The sequence below is a fragment of the Pelmatolapia mariae genome, linkage group LG5 (genome assembly GCF_036321145.2).
Source record: "Pelmatolapia mariae isolate MD_Pm_ZW linkage group LG5, Pm_UMD_F_2, whole genome shotgun sequence".
Classification (NCBI taxonomy): Eukaryota; Metazoa; Chordata; class Actinopteri; order Cichliformes; family Cichlidae; genus Pelmatolapia; species Pelmatolapia mariae.
Genome location: NC_086231.1, coordinates 20,794,136 through 20,809,248, shown reverse-complemented (window position 1 = coordinate 20,809,248; position 15,113 = coordinate 20,794,136). Strand labels below are relative to the sequence as shown.

The window sequence follows — 15,113 nt, the reverse complement described above, 5'->3', positions numbered from 1 at the left end:
TCCTTCTACATTTTCAGCTCTTTGGAGAAGCAGAATGACATTTTATTCCGTCTTCCCTGGAATTAGTGTACCTCTTCACTTTGATCTCTACTTAGACACTTAAACTTTTACACCCCTTTCCCCTTGTTCAGCACGATGGGGATACGACTGCAGTGGCAGAAAACCCTCATTAGACAACGCAGGAGCACCGCTTGTCCCTCTTAACTCATCACAGATGCTTGCTGAGAGTCTCTCGGAGGCCCATTCCTAATTCTCTTAATGAAACATCCATATGCCAATTGCAACTTCAAACATTTCACCCATTCATGATTTCCTATGAACACCACAGGAAGTGAAACAGTCAGCATAAACAGTTATTTATTTGTTTCCTGCAATCAAGCAGCTTGATGCTGTGCTTAAACAGTGGGGCTCTTCTTATCTGCGTGAGAACTGCTCATCAAAAGCACATGTTTGCTGTTGGGTCACTTACAACTATAATCTTTCACTGACCTCAAATGATACTAATGTGACTGGAGAGCAGTCTGTCCATTGGGAAATTTGAAAATGTAAACTTGTAAACTTGTATAGTGCATTTCTATGCTATTTGAGCAAAGCACTTTCTTACTACAAGTCTTAACAAACACAATTGCTGTTTTTTCTATGCCTGAGTCTAGCACTGACACACTCACACGTTGACGGATGTATTGAGAAGACTGGTTTTTGAGTATTGTGTTTGCTATAGGTGTGTTTCAACATTTATTTTGTCTTTTAAGTAAGATTATTATTAATAATTATTAAATATTATGAGCTCAAGCATGAAAAAGTAAGTCATTTTGCAGAGATCTGCAACATCCCTAGCACAAAGAGAGACCCACAAAGGCACAGGAAGAAGACACAAACTCCACTTTGTTCTGTCAACTTCCTGCTCTGCGGTGGCATTACTAAGCACTGCTCCACCACCACCACCACCACCACCATCATATTGCTTATATTAATGCATTAATGTGTAGGCACCATTTTACCACAGAAGTTCCTTGAGGTAATATTATTATTTAATAATTTATTTAAATAGCACAGAGTGGTGAAGAGCTGTAAGGCAAACACCTAAGAAAAAAAAAATCCTACACTATTTTTGGAGTGTCACAGCTAGGTATTAATTTAGCTACTCACAGACAACAGAAATTAGGCTAACACTCCGTTCTTTCACATGCTGTCAAAACTATTTTCTGAATATGTGCTGCATTTCAAATTTACTTTGAAGCATCTGACTACAAGACCCGCAGCCAAAAACGCAGAGTCATTTGCAGGAAGACCAAGCTTCAGCTGTGTCTACAGGAGGTGTGTGCATTGTTGAGTCGTCTGACAACAACCTAGGGCTACTTAACTTCAGAACCTCAGAGTCTCTGAGCCGGTGAAAGACACAGTCAGAGGATGACTGGAGTTTTTCATAATGAATGCAAGGCAAACCTCTGTAATGTCCAAATATTAACATCCACAATGATGTGAAAGACTGAGAAAATGAGGTGGTTCATTATGGGATGTGCAGTGTGTCTTTGAAGACACTGTTTCACCTGCATTTTAACACAGGTTTTGTCAAATACATAATAGCACAGTGCAATATGTCTTCTGCTGTTATTCATCTGTAGTTGTAGTTATCTAATTTAAAGACCTTTTTTTCCCCCTATGTCTATATGTTAAAACATAGAATGGGCAAGCATACTTTCTTATAAATAGAGGAATGAAAACTAGATCCAAACCATCACCTGTGACAGAACCTCAGAACCACTGTTGTTATATTGTCAGCAACAGAATAACTGTGTGAAACTAAGGAGCAGACATCAGGCACAAGGATCAGAAAGATAAGATACACTATAGCTCTATTTATCCCCTTGGGGATATTAAGCTCGTGTACCAGGAAATTAACACAGGTACAAGCAAACAAAAGTAAATTTCGCAGGGCCTAGCTGCTGAAAGCAATATCAGGAAATGCACGACTCTTCAGGACAATCAGGCCCTTTTCAACATTTTTTATTTTAGGGTTTGTTTTAATGACAAATTGCAGACAACAGGATCTTCGAGCGGTTTTTTTTACTCCCATTTCAGCATCGCACTATATTTGAAAAACAATATTTTGAACAACAGCTTCAGCCCACAGTCATACCTCTCCTCCCCTTACCTCTCACCAAGCTGCCAGAGATCCAAATGGGATTTCACAGTTTTGTTTTAGCAAAATTTGTTTTGTTGGCAACCAGCAAAAGTGTTGGAAAATACCACGAGGTAACCACCATGTGGCAACGCTATTGATTTAGCTATTTTTGAACAATGAAGTAACAAAGGTCTAGTCATAAAATAGAACAAAATACTGCTGCCTGTGGATCATCAAGATGGGAAAGAGACTGGTCTGTCATGTTTTGTAACCTTTAAACTGCCTTGAAAGTGTTTGCTACAGTTTGTGGTGATAAGGAGAAACCATTTCTAACACACCACTTTTCAGCTCTGAAAATAAAATTGTTCTTGTAAATAAATGGTGGCAATGTTGGATGAAAACACAGACTGTATACAATGATGGTCATGGGCTTCAAGTCGAAAAAGTGAAGCCAATGAGAAAATGACTTTAATCGGAATCTTTTTTTAATGGCTAGCACGTCCATGATGAGAATCTCCTGTTCCACCACCTCTCAAGAGTGCTCTGTTGATTGAAATCATGTGACCGTTGAAGCCTTTTGAGTACAGTGAACTCTTTGCCATGTTCAAGAAACTAGTTTGAGATGATTTGAGCTTTGTGACATGGAAACATTTATCAGAAGATCAGCACACTGTAGCCATAAAGGGATGGACACTGTATTAATACTCAGTTAGCTGTGGCATTTAAACGATGCTCAATTGGGCTCAAAGTGTGTAAACTGTTACTGTTGTCTTCCTTTTATCTCAAAGCACTCTAGCCATTCTCCTCTGGCCTCTGGCATCAACAAATTCTCTTTAAAACTTGTAAACCTTAGAGTTGGCTGCATGGGAAAAACCATCTGGCACCAACAACCATGACACGTTCAAAAGAATTTAAATCACCTTTCTTCCCCATTCTGATGCTCAGTTTGAACTTCAGCAGGTCGTCTCGACCACGTCTACATGTCTACATGTCTAAATGTGCGGAGCTGCTGCCATGCGATTGGCTGATTAGATAATTGCTTTAATGAGTAGTTGAGTTGAACAGATGTACCTAACAAAGGTAATACCAAAATAAAAAAAGATTTATACCGCCAGTAAACATTTTCCTGTTGAGTTTCTGTACTTAGTCACTAGCCTCAAAATTAATTTCAGCGATTTTAAAACTATGGTCCCATTTAGAGTCAATTAAATGATAAAGCAGTGTTTTTGGCTTCTTAGTGGGATTCACACAGGTAAAATATTTAAGTTGATGGTTTTAAAATGGGGAGCTTATAGCTCGACTTATTACAAACAATAATAACAGGATAATGCTTACTAAGCAGAGAATGAGAAAAAAAAAACAATGTAATTAAAAGAAAACTTGACCTATAGCGAAAAGAGAGAACAGCCTTTGAGAAAATTATTATTATTTTGCTCAAAAAAATGTGCCAAAGTATGACTTTTGAGACATATTTGTGTTGCCCCAGCATTTCATTTATTTACCACCTAAGCTGTGAAATTTCACACAACTCCCACAACCTCTCTCTCGTATGTAGAAAGAATGAGGCTATACGTCAGCATCTGAGTTCTTAGCTTTCAGCCAGACTGTAGCTGAGGCCAAGTGCAGCATGAGAAGACGGATCATCTGAGTTTTATTATGCAGCCAGAAAGAGTGAGTGGGTAAAACAAATACATAGTAAAACGTCTGCTACAGTGAACCTGAAGTGCACTGACACTTCAAACCAAACTGTAAATGTCTGGGAGGCATTTACTTTTGAAAACAGAATCATTTTATTTATTCAGACACAGATGACCACTTGTGCAGAAAATAGTAACATGGTAACATTTTACCAACAAGACGGTCCTTCGGAAATTTGCATGCATGTAATTTATACATATGAACTTGTCATTACCTCACATGCGAACCTGAACACTGTGTGCTGTGTCCAAATCTACAGATGGCTTAAATAATGATGGTCGCCAGCACTGCCTTTGGGGTTTTGACTTTCATCACAATGCACATATGAATAAGTCATTTAAGGCAGCTCTGCCATCTCTTCTGTTTCACCTCAGGGGGCAGAAGACTGCTGAAGTTGCTTGGCGCTTGTCCAGTTTGGTGGACTATGAATCCCTCAATAAGCGCTCAAATTAGACTAACAGCGCAGCACCAGTTCCATTTGTTGCTATCCCAGACATATGTTAATCTATCAACACGGTCTCTTGCAGAAAATTCCGCCATAAGCAAAGCAGTTTGTAAACTATTGCTAATGACTGTACAGTGAAGACAGTACAACTGCAAATGGTTGGAGAAATATTGCGGAGGAAAGTTATGATAAATCTGCCAATACACTGCAGTTAATTAGAAACATTAATCATAATATATGTAAAATTATATGGCCCATGTCTTTTATTCTTACAGCAATGCAGCATGCGTGACACCCAGGCTTTGTAGACATGCTGTTTTCATTAATATCGAGCTCTTACTATACTGAACTGATTTCTGACAATCAAAGTTCTCTTGAGTTGACATTTCATAGCTGAAATGAAATATTAGGAATATTGGACCTTTTGAGGATAAAACTTTCAAACTATAGTTACAATTTATATCACAAAGCATCCATCAATATGACATTTCACGATTAACCTGTTTTAAATTAAAACATATGGGAAGCAGATGCAGGATATGAGAAAGCTGCTTGGTATGAAATAAAAATGTGGTTGAACAGAAGTGAAGGGTAAAAAAAAAGAAAGAAAAAAACAGCTTTTTCGAGAAAAATGGAGTAAACCACGGGCTACGGTCAAAATGAAGCAGAGTGTTTCTGCAAAGACAAAAATAAATAAATAAGAAGCGCACTGTACCAGCAGAGAAACTGCTCATTAGAATTGCTGCATATATACAAAGTGCTGGTATCAAACACAACCAAGCAACTGAGCTAGAATAGGTGACCCTAAAATTAATGAGCACCTCAACCCTCTGACAGAATTATGCAAACACATTTCATTAAAATGGCACACTTATGTGTCAGCAGGCAATTATTTCACAGCTCTTCACAGATGCAGTCAGTGATGTGAACCCTGAAATCAACCAGATATGTTAGTGATTTGAGCCCTGAAATGGTAAACCTTGGGGAAAAATTTAATTCTTTTTCTTCATTCATACCTACCACACGCTCTCACACGTTCATCTTGAATATTCAAGCAAGTATATATAACAGGAAAGTTTACAGTAAACGGAGTGCAATGAACACTCAGGGAAGACACTGAAATTGACCATTTAACAATAGAAGAAAACATAAACAAAGCTTATAAGAACATAAACTGGTTTCTTTTGATTCAGTACAACTATAAAAGTTTCATTGATCCTGTCCAAGGCTAAAGGCAGTCCCATAATAAGGAGTGCAAAAAACTGAATCCATAAATCTGAAGGGAGAAAGGCATTTTCTCTTTTTAATAAGGAAGACAGAATGAAAGATAAAGGCTGCAAGGTCACTATAACCCTTCCATGATCACTAAAAGGAACCAAAATGTTTTCAGGAACACACAAAGAAAGTAAAGACAGAAAGATGAGATCCATGCACGTGTTAATAAGAGTTTCTACTATGGTGCACCAAAGGGAATAGAGACGAACCATGACTGAAAGCTATTTAACAAAGGAATACAGAAGAACATGAAAAAACAGTTTGGAGAAAGAACTTTGGGAGAGCTCAGTGAAGAGATGAGGTGTGAGAGATCGATCTGCAGGAGACACAGTCTATTACTTACAGTGTAGAGTTCATTCGTCACCTTCACAAGCTCCTCGTGCATCTGGATACCAATGTCCTTGCTCTGAAAACGGCAAGAAGACAGAACAGGGGTAAGAAAGCAAATACTGTCTGAGCAATCAGCAGTGACCCGATGTTTCAAACTCCAGTTATTATGCTGGCACTGTGACTTTGGTGAGTCACAGAGAAACAACTCAACAAATATTAGATGGATGACCACAAAGACTGGTGCAGAGGGTGTATCTGACTGTCTTTTCTCATTGAACCCCGCATACAAGTGAGAATTGGCACAACTGCACAAATATATTTCACAATGTGCAAGCAGTGGAGTGTTTTGGAATGGATAATTGTACTTATTACAAACAAATTTTAACATATAAGTTATAAGTAACATATAAGCATTTCCACCTTTCTAGGACACCCACAACCTCTGTTGTCAGTCAACAGTGAACAAATTTAACTGCAGGAAATGCAATATTCTAATTTCCTGCAGTTAATGCACACTACATTACATGTTAGATACTGCATATTCAGATCAATTCTATGTCCTCAACAATGAAACAGCTTGTAAAATATCTCAGTTAATTCTTCTTACAGCTTTTAATACTCTTACAACTTGAATTTTACTACAGAGCATGCCTTGTAATAGAAGGAGAAATAAATAACAGTCGATGCATTGACATCTGTTTGTGTCGTGGGGGAACAAGACTTAATATGAAGACTCTGAGGTGAGAATACAACAACAGGATATCTCAGTTTGATGGTCTCACACATTCAAAAACAGAGGCAACACCTTCCTAGCTTAACAAAGTGACATGAAAGTGTTATGTCTGAAAAAGAATGACACAGATAAACATCAGTACAACCCGAAATATAAAACTGTTTAAACTTCCTGATAATTTTACTTGAATTGGCTTTTCATTATAATAACTCTTGTTGTCCTTTGATGTCACAAAACTCGGAGTTCTATTTTCAGAAATGATGCTTTTTCGGGTTGTGTAGGTATTTTTTTAGTTGACATTCAGGGTAGGTGTTGAATGAAAATGTAGATTTTCTTAGCCTAGAACCAGTTTTGTTCTCATTCCATTCATTTTGTTAACCCTTACCCAGTCAGGGTCACAGGGGTCTGGAGCGTATACCACTGGAAATAGTATGAGAAGCAGTGAGAAAGATCCTCATGCCCAGTTCCACGCCTACTGCCATTATATGCCGAACAATCGTTTTTTGGACTATGGGAAGAGAGCTACAAACCACAGGAAGAACAAGCAACAACATATCGAAAGGCTGAAGACAACTAGGTGTTTCAAACTAAGAACCTTCTTGCTATGAGATAACTCACTGCACCACCCCGACAGAATTTCTGGGCATCTTGAGTAAGGAACTAAAACTCAGTAACCCATGATTCAAACAGGAACGGTCACTACATGGGTGTTTTAATGTCTCTAGAATAAACAGCCAAAATGAAATATGTTACCTGACCATCAAATCAAATTCAGCTACTTGTGAATTATAACAGAGGTTTTGGGGCTAAGCTCTGAGAAGCAAACTAAGCTTGAAGTTGCTGAAGGCTGAATCCTACTGTCAAAATGGAGTGGTGGAAAACAAGAGGTACATGAAGTTCTAAGGTTCCTCAGCAGAACTGCAAACGAGACCCAAAACAGTTCCCAGGACCTTTAAGCTCTGATACTGTGTTGCTTGACACTTGTTTTGTGCGTTGCCTGGAAGGTGTCACCACAGCCATTAACACTGGGAACATTTCAGCTATAAACTGCAACACAATAACATACTAATAAGCAAACATGATGTTATGATGCTGATTGCTAAAGAACAAAACAAGTGGTTTGTCAAATACGGCAATGACTTTTAGCAGAAAAGATTATGTATCCCCTCATGTGCACAACTTTTCTTAGACACATTTTTAACAGTGAAAACAGCTGACTCTTTTTCTGGTGTATGGAAGATAATGACTCAGCAACAGTCATTTCATATTTGAACAAAGCATTGTTTGCTGTCAGATCAATAACGGATGTATTTTGCTATAATGAAACCTTCCTGCACCTATGACAAAGCATAGCTGAACACAAAGCATACTCACACACAAACACACCCAGTATTTTCATCACTTCAGACAGCAAGATATTGACTTACTTCTATTGTCTTATGGGGACCTGCTCCTGCCCTTCTCTTCGGGGGACTTACTGTTACGCTTGGCATAATTACTCCTTGCTTAACTCTAACCCTGAATCTAGACATAACTTTAACACATTTTGTTTGCAGGAGTTTATTTTTAGCTTATTTTCATACTGGGACCCCACAATATGCAATGTCCCCACAACATAGGTAAAAGAAGTACAAACACTCAACTTAAACCACATCCACCCACAGATCAGAGGCGTTCATTGACATATGAAAGGTAACCTTTTTTTGTCCACACCCTGGTCTGCTATGGTAACTGTGCTTGAAAAAACTTGCAACCCATGAGTCACAAACTAACCTAATTATAATTATAAAAGAATCTCAAAAGAAAATGTTTCTGTAACAGTTCAACTTGATTATAAAGTACGCTCAGAAGAGGAAAATAAACACAGCCTTGGTAATAAAGAAGGGATTTGATGTTCCAGCTTGGTTTTTATCTGGATCACAAGCAATAAGTTCTTCTCAAACAATCATTGAACTGAATGTAATGAACTGGATACACCCTGAGAGGGCTCCAGCAGCTGGTGAATGGCATCTGTATGCATCAGTGGCTCTGAGGTGAGACAGACTGCAGCGTGTACTGCAGAGGCTTGGGGGATGAGGAAGGTTTCATTGAGTGAGTAAAAACTGTGATGCAATACACTGTAAGAGCTGTGGCGCTTACAGAGCCCTTTATAGTGAATGTACATTTTTAAAATCTTCCCTCAATAAAAGGCACGAAAAAAGAAGATTATTAATGTATTCTGTTTGAAATTAAAAGTGATGTAGAATAGAGAAGACAACAGGAAAATATTGCACTCTGTACATTCATACTTGCCACACCTTTTGTAATTATATTACCACTGACTATTTTACAGCACATTCATCAGAACACACCCTTCTAACTCTGATCAGCCCATCAACAGTAGCATAACAAACCAATATTCATATAATATCAGAGATATTTCCTGTAACAAAATTCCTATTTTATTTACTACTTGACAAACTATTTGTGGTGGTTGATAAAGTTTTTACAGATTACATTTTCTCTTTGTTCGCCCCGTCTCACATTTAACCAAAGCTCATTTATATTAGTATAAACATTCATGATTTTCTGCAGAAAACAAACACACACACACACACACACACACACACACACACACACACACACACACACACACACACACACACACACACAAACACACACACACACACACACACACACACACACACACACACACACACAAACAAACAGAGCATCAGAATCAAACCTCATAAGCAAAGTTCACTACAGGAAAGCCTACAAGGTGAAAACAACCTTCCGGTGTTTGGATAGGGCCTCAGTCATTTCTAAAATGTGCTGACAGAGAGCCAGGTGTTGCTCACACTAGTACGAGCTGTAGATTCTTAGACCAGGGAGTCTCGGCTTGTCCCCCAAGCTGCTTTTACTGCTCCGTAGGCCATGCAAAACCTAGACATCTTACGAACTCCATGAGCACTTAATGCACTTAATCAGCAAAATTAAAGCTTAAAGGCAAAGCGGAGGTTTGGCTGCATACTGAAATATTTTCATTGGTAACAAAGTAGGAAAAAAAGGAGGGAGATTGATGGTCTTACCTTTTTGAACAGGCGAATTACATCCTCGCTGATCTGGGCCAGGCGGACAATAACATTGTTTGTGTAGATGTCACTGAGGGTGGCATGGTCACGGCTCTCACGCCTCGTCTGGTTCAGCAACAGATACCAGCAGTTTACGGATGACAGCAAGTGCTGATCTTTCCTGGGTTATAAGAGACATAGAGGACTGTTAAAGAGCTTTTCAGAACAGAATCAGGTCTCACACAGGTGGTAATTATATACTGAAAAAAAAAAAAGAAGTTTTGCTTCAAATGTTCAGATTTATTTAGTAAAATTATAGTTTAGACACACTAAGAACAGACACTTGTACCTAAAGCTATCCACAACTCAGAGCTAGCTATGGCTTATAATAAACTATTAAGTTCAATATAGACAACATGTTTATGGTTAGCTGGGGCCTCTCTGTGTAGAGTTTGCATGTTGTTGTGCAAGTAGCACTGGGCAACTAAAACTGATGGGAATTTCACCAGCCAGATACAACAAAGGTTGGCTAAAGATTAACACAAAATTATTGTTAGGATAAAAAATAATAATAATAAAGATTTTACCTAACTGAATGTGTTAATCCCTCTCACTATCACGTCCTTTTTGCTTTCCAAGACACTCCAAGCAATGCTATAGCTAGCAAGGCACCAAGTGGTTAAATTTATAATGCTCTTGACCATAGCGATCGAGAGAGTCACAGGCCCTGATTGCTGCATAATCAGTTTAAACTGTCTTGGCCTCGGGTGCTTTTATATCGCAAGACCAAGTCACATAGACATTGAACAACTGCACACACACACGCACAATCCCTTCAAACCCATACCCTTGTCTGGATTCAATCTGAGCATTAATCAATCAACCGACCCTGAGGAAGAGACAAAGGGGGTGGGGCGGGGAGGGGGGTAAGAGCATAGAAGGGAGAGAACCGGAGCACAGCAGAGGATTGGATTTCACTGTTGAGGGGAAGAAAAAGATGAGCAGCACCAACATCAAAGACATTCCCTTCAGAGAGCTTCCATAATGCTAATCGCATCTAATGAAGCTGATATCTTGCTACTCCAGAGTTCCTCCACCATTATTTCTTTACTTAACTCTGCCTCTAAACACACTTACAAGAGGCTGACAGGATACAAACAGCAGCACATCATCTTCATAACATCCTTGTGGAGCAGAAAATAGGATAGCATTTGAAGTAAACTTGATCTTTCCATTTACTGTGCACCCTGCCTCTTAATGTTAAACTGAACATAGTGCATCCATGCACGTTATCCAAAAGGTAGGTCAGTTCATTTAAAACCACAAAAACTGAGTAGTAAAGATCCGATATAAGCCAAGTGTTAATCAAACATCACATTTCAGTCTTGATTGTGACAATTAAAAAGCAATAATAAAATTATTCAACAATTAACTTACTCTATTATAGTGATATGAACTCATTTGTAAGACTGTGTAAAGGACAAGTGGGACATAGTAAAACCCAACATTAGTAGGTCTAATAAAGTCCATATTCTCTGTCATTCCTCTGGGATGACCTATTTTGACTGTCTCACCATCCCTCATTTTGTGCCAGTTCTTCTTGACTGACCTATCTACCCATAAGAGAAGCAGCTCCTTGGTGTATAATTGCTGTTTGTGGTTGAGAGGTTTAGGGAACAGGCACCTCTACTCACTGTTAATCCCTGAAAGTGGCCAGAGATGCTTCATCTCATCCCTAAGCACAACCAAGCTCCAATTTTAGTTCTTTTTATCCACCTCAGCTTTCCACCCAAGCACCGAACACTTCCTACAGGCATAAATCCCAGGCCCGCCTATGATGATTTAAAGCGGTAGTGGACCTTCGGTCTATAAGTATGGTTACTTTTTCCTTTAATATCTGTTTAACTTGACTGGAGCACCAGATTCATGCCACACTGAAATAAATAGCAATTTGCAGTTTACTCAACAGATTTTAAGCACACAGCTTATAAAAAAAAAAAACCCCAAAAAGCTGTTTTCACATATGAACTCTGCAGAATATCGATAGACCCATGTTTTCTCACATATAGCAAATACTCACAAAATAGCTTCGGCTAATACGCTATTCTATCCGTTACAAAGTTTGGTTCTGCAGTCCATGTGTGAAAACATCTGAAGAGATTAGTGCCTGTGAGTCAAGTTAATGTAACCATACATGGCCCAGTGTCATAATACTCTGAGGATACTACCATGCCCAGCATACTGTTGCTTGCATGAGTAGGGCCGTGTCTATAGTTAGCTATTAAAAAGCCTGATGGCAGCACAGTCAGTAAAATTATTTTTCTGAGGTCCTTGGCAGGTATTACAATACTGTGCAAAAGCATGAAGCAACACTTCAGCTTCCTCAGCTTGTATTTAGCTTCCAAAGAACCAGACTTTCTTTTTAAAGTGGACTTAAGTGATACTTTTAAAGGCTTTCCTTGTATATTGGTTGCTTTTTCACAGATTTTCAGTCCAATTCTTGTACCTGACCATTTTCAGAATAAAGTTTTGTTTGTTAGTCTTCTTACCACTGACCTATGAATCCTATAAAAAATAAACTCAAGGGATGAACCAGTCTTAACTCTATATGTAGCAAAAACTTAGCACAAAAACAGGTTTTAAATTGTATCTTTAACCCTCTCAGGCTCAAATTAAGTTTTAGTTACAGGAAAAATCTGATATTTGGGGAAAATTATCAAAAAAAACCCTCATAAAATATGTATGTGGGGTAATCAGGTTGTTAGTTTTTAACTGTTGCAAATCGGGAATGACTGCCTCGAAAGGGTTAAGCAGTTTGTTACTAGTAGCTTGTCATAAAAATATCCTCTGTTATCATCTCTTCAGTTTAATTTATAAAAACATGCCAAAGATAACATAGTTCGATAGGCATAAAATTATGTTTTTGCACAAATAAGGTGATTCCCTAAGAGTTGCTGGTTTCCTGCACACCTAAGCATGCTGGTGTGCAGAAGAAAACTTTTGGAAAGCAGGACAAAGGGCAGACAAAATTAAGCATGACTGTGGCATCCTGTCAATTCAGTAAAAGTATCCCGAGAAAAACAGACAAGTGACTGCTATCAGTCATGGATTGGGCTCCCTAGAGCCATTCCATGACTAGTGATGACAGTTTGAACCAAAACTTTCAAGTTGGATTAATCACTTCGTAAGATCATAAGACCTGTTGATTTTCAGAACAATTCCTGTGTAATCTGGCAGATTACTCCCAATTTGCCTTCCTTAAGAATGGCTTCTGCAGGGCCTCAACATTATTGAAGCACCTTGTCAGAAAACAGAACAAAAAGCAGCCAACATCCAAAGAAGAGCTTTGATTGCTTTTCAAGAACCCTGGAGAACTATTCCTGAAGACTACTTAAAGAAATTACAAGAAAACTGTCTAAGAGAGATCAAAATATCTTAAAGAATAAAGCTGGTCGTACCAAATAGACTTTCAAGCTTGTCACAATTCTTAAAACTCAGTTTTTTGCTTTATGTAACATCACTGCACCCAGTTCCAATGTCCCTCATTCACTGAGTTTTTAAAAAAATGTAGAAGGATGTTTTTGGTGTGTGAGCGTAGGGGAGGACTCTCAGTTAAGGAATAAGAAGGCATGAAAATGGAAGGGCACAGATTTTTAATGTTGTGGCATAAAACCTTGGCAACAAGAAAAAGAAAGCGATAACGGACACAAGATCTCCTTGTTTTATCACTGGTGCCCTATTTTCACAGAAATTAGGAGCATAAGGTCAGTAATTAGGCCTGTGTGGGAGCAGAGCCTGTTAACTCTGTACTAAATGTAGCTCCTCCACTTTTTACAGTACTGAGACACAACCTTCTTCTGTACTGGTTCTACAGAGATATATCAGTCATAAAAGACAGAAAATATTCATTCCTCAGTCTCTACGTTTTACCCGCTTCTTGCCAATTTCCTTTAGAAGGATGAATATCAAGTGAGAACTTGCAGGTCAATTAATCTTGAGGGCTTCAAAAGGTTTGATTTTGAATGGCTTCATGCCCTCTGTATTTATACAAGGAATATCATTAACATGCAGAAGAAGGCAAATGATGAGCCCTGACAGTCTCTAGAGAAACAAAGAGGAAGAGGAGGAGGAGGACGAGTGCAGCTTTCTGGCATCCTGTTATATTCATCTCATTCAGCAAAGCACTGTCTGCCTGTCTGCATAGTTTTAGACTCTGCTCCCCGTGTAATGCAGGTACATACACTGAGCATAATCTGTGAACAATTCAAAGAGAATGAAGAAGAAGATGAGACACAGTGTCAGTGGAAGTGAATGGAGAAACAAAAAAAGAGAGCGTGTTTGGAGAGTATAGCAATAATCCTCTGATTCAAGGATAAAATGATGGCAGGCTGTCTCCTTAATATACATACTCTGAACAAGTGAGTATTGTATAGAAGAGTGGCCATGCTTTAGTCACGGTTGCTCTGAATGCCACCATCTAATCACCAAGAGCCTCTGATGTGTCTGAGCCAGGATTTCCAGAAGGAAGTGTGTATTTATCAAACCAGGACTCAGCTTTATAAAGGCCTTTAATCCGCTCCACACTGCTTGCCTGCTGCTTATCAATGAAACAGCCAAGGAAAAGAAGAAAGTGCCAAACAGCTTCAAAAGACAAGGGACATGTGGGCACATGCAGCTTGCTTTGCCATTTAAATTTTCTTTTGCCCCCATTTTTCAGCACAGCTTAAATATGCTACATCGCTGATTTGCACACCATTTACTTTGGGTTTTTTTCGAGGAGACACACTGCCAGCACTTGATAATGCACAGCTGTACAGACAGATGGGGCAGAGCAGGGCAGAGCATGGGGCAGTGCCTGCGAAGAGGACACGGGGCTTTGACAAGATCTGAAACGCAAACTGCAAAACAGCTACTCTATTGATCCGCACACCCTGATTTGCAAAAGCATCACACCGACTGCTGTGCACTGACTACAAGAGATACAACTCAACCTTTTACTCTTTGACCCTCAGACCACCAGAGAGTAGCCATACTTATAAAAACCAATGGAACTAAAGTCATTGCTCTAGGTTGATGCTTGTCTGCCAAGCCTGCAAAGCACAATTAAAAAGGTTGTTGCATTCCTAAAATGAGACGAATCATAACTGAAGAGCATCATCATGTTTCGAGGCTTCTCAAAGAGAAGCTTGTTACGAGCACAGGCTGGATCAAAATATGTAATGCTGAAACATGACAATATCCAGCTATACAGTTTCAAGTTGTGACATCTGAGCATGACATGAACCGAGACGTCTCTTGAATGAGCGAAGGTCATTACTAAAAGGAAAGCCTGATATACACAAAGATCTCAATAAAGACATCAAACTTTTTTCCCCAGATTCCTCTCAAACCTAATGAGCATACACACAAACTTAGACACCACTATAACCCCAGCTTCATCTCCACAGAAAGGTT

At 38.9% G+C, this 15,113-nt stretch overlaps 1 protein-coding gene across 3 annotated transcripts in view; it reads right to left on the bottom strand.

Moving 5' to 3' along the window:
- Positions 1-15,113, bottom strand: part of srgap3 (SLIT-ROBO Rho GTPase activating protein 3) — a 58,983-nt gene that overhangs the window by 22,358 nt on the left and 21,512 nt on the right. For all 3 annotated transcript variants that reach the window (XM_063474145.1, XM_063474146.1, XM_063474147.1), the window contains exons 3-4: positions 9,678-9,840; positions 5,887-5,949 (exon numbers count right to left, since the gene is read on the bottom strand). In XM_063474145.1, the coding sequence (XP_063330215.1) occupies positions 5,887-5,949; positions 9,678-9,840 (226 nt within the window). The remainder of the gene's footprint in view (positions 1-5,886; positions 5,950-9,677; positions 9,841-15,113) is intronic.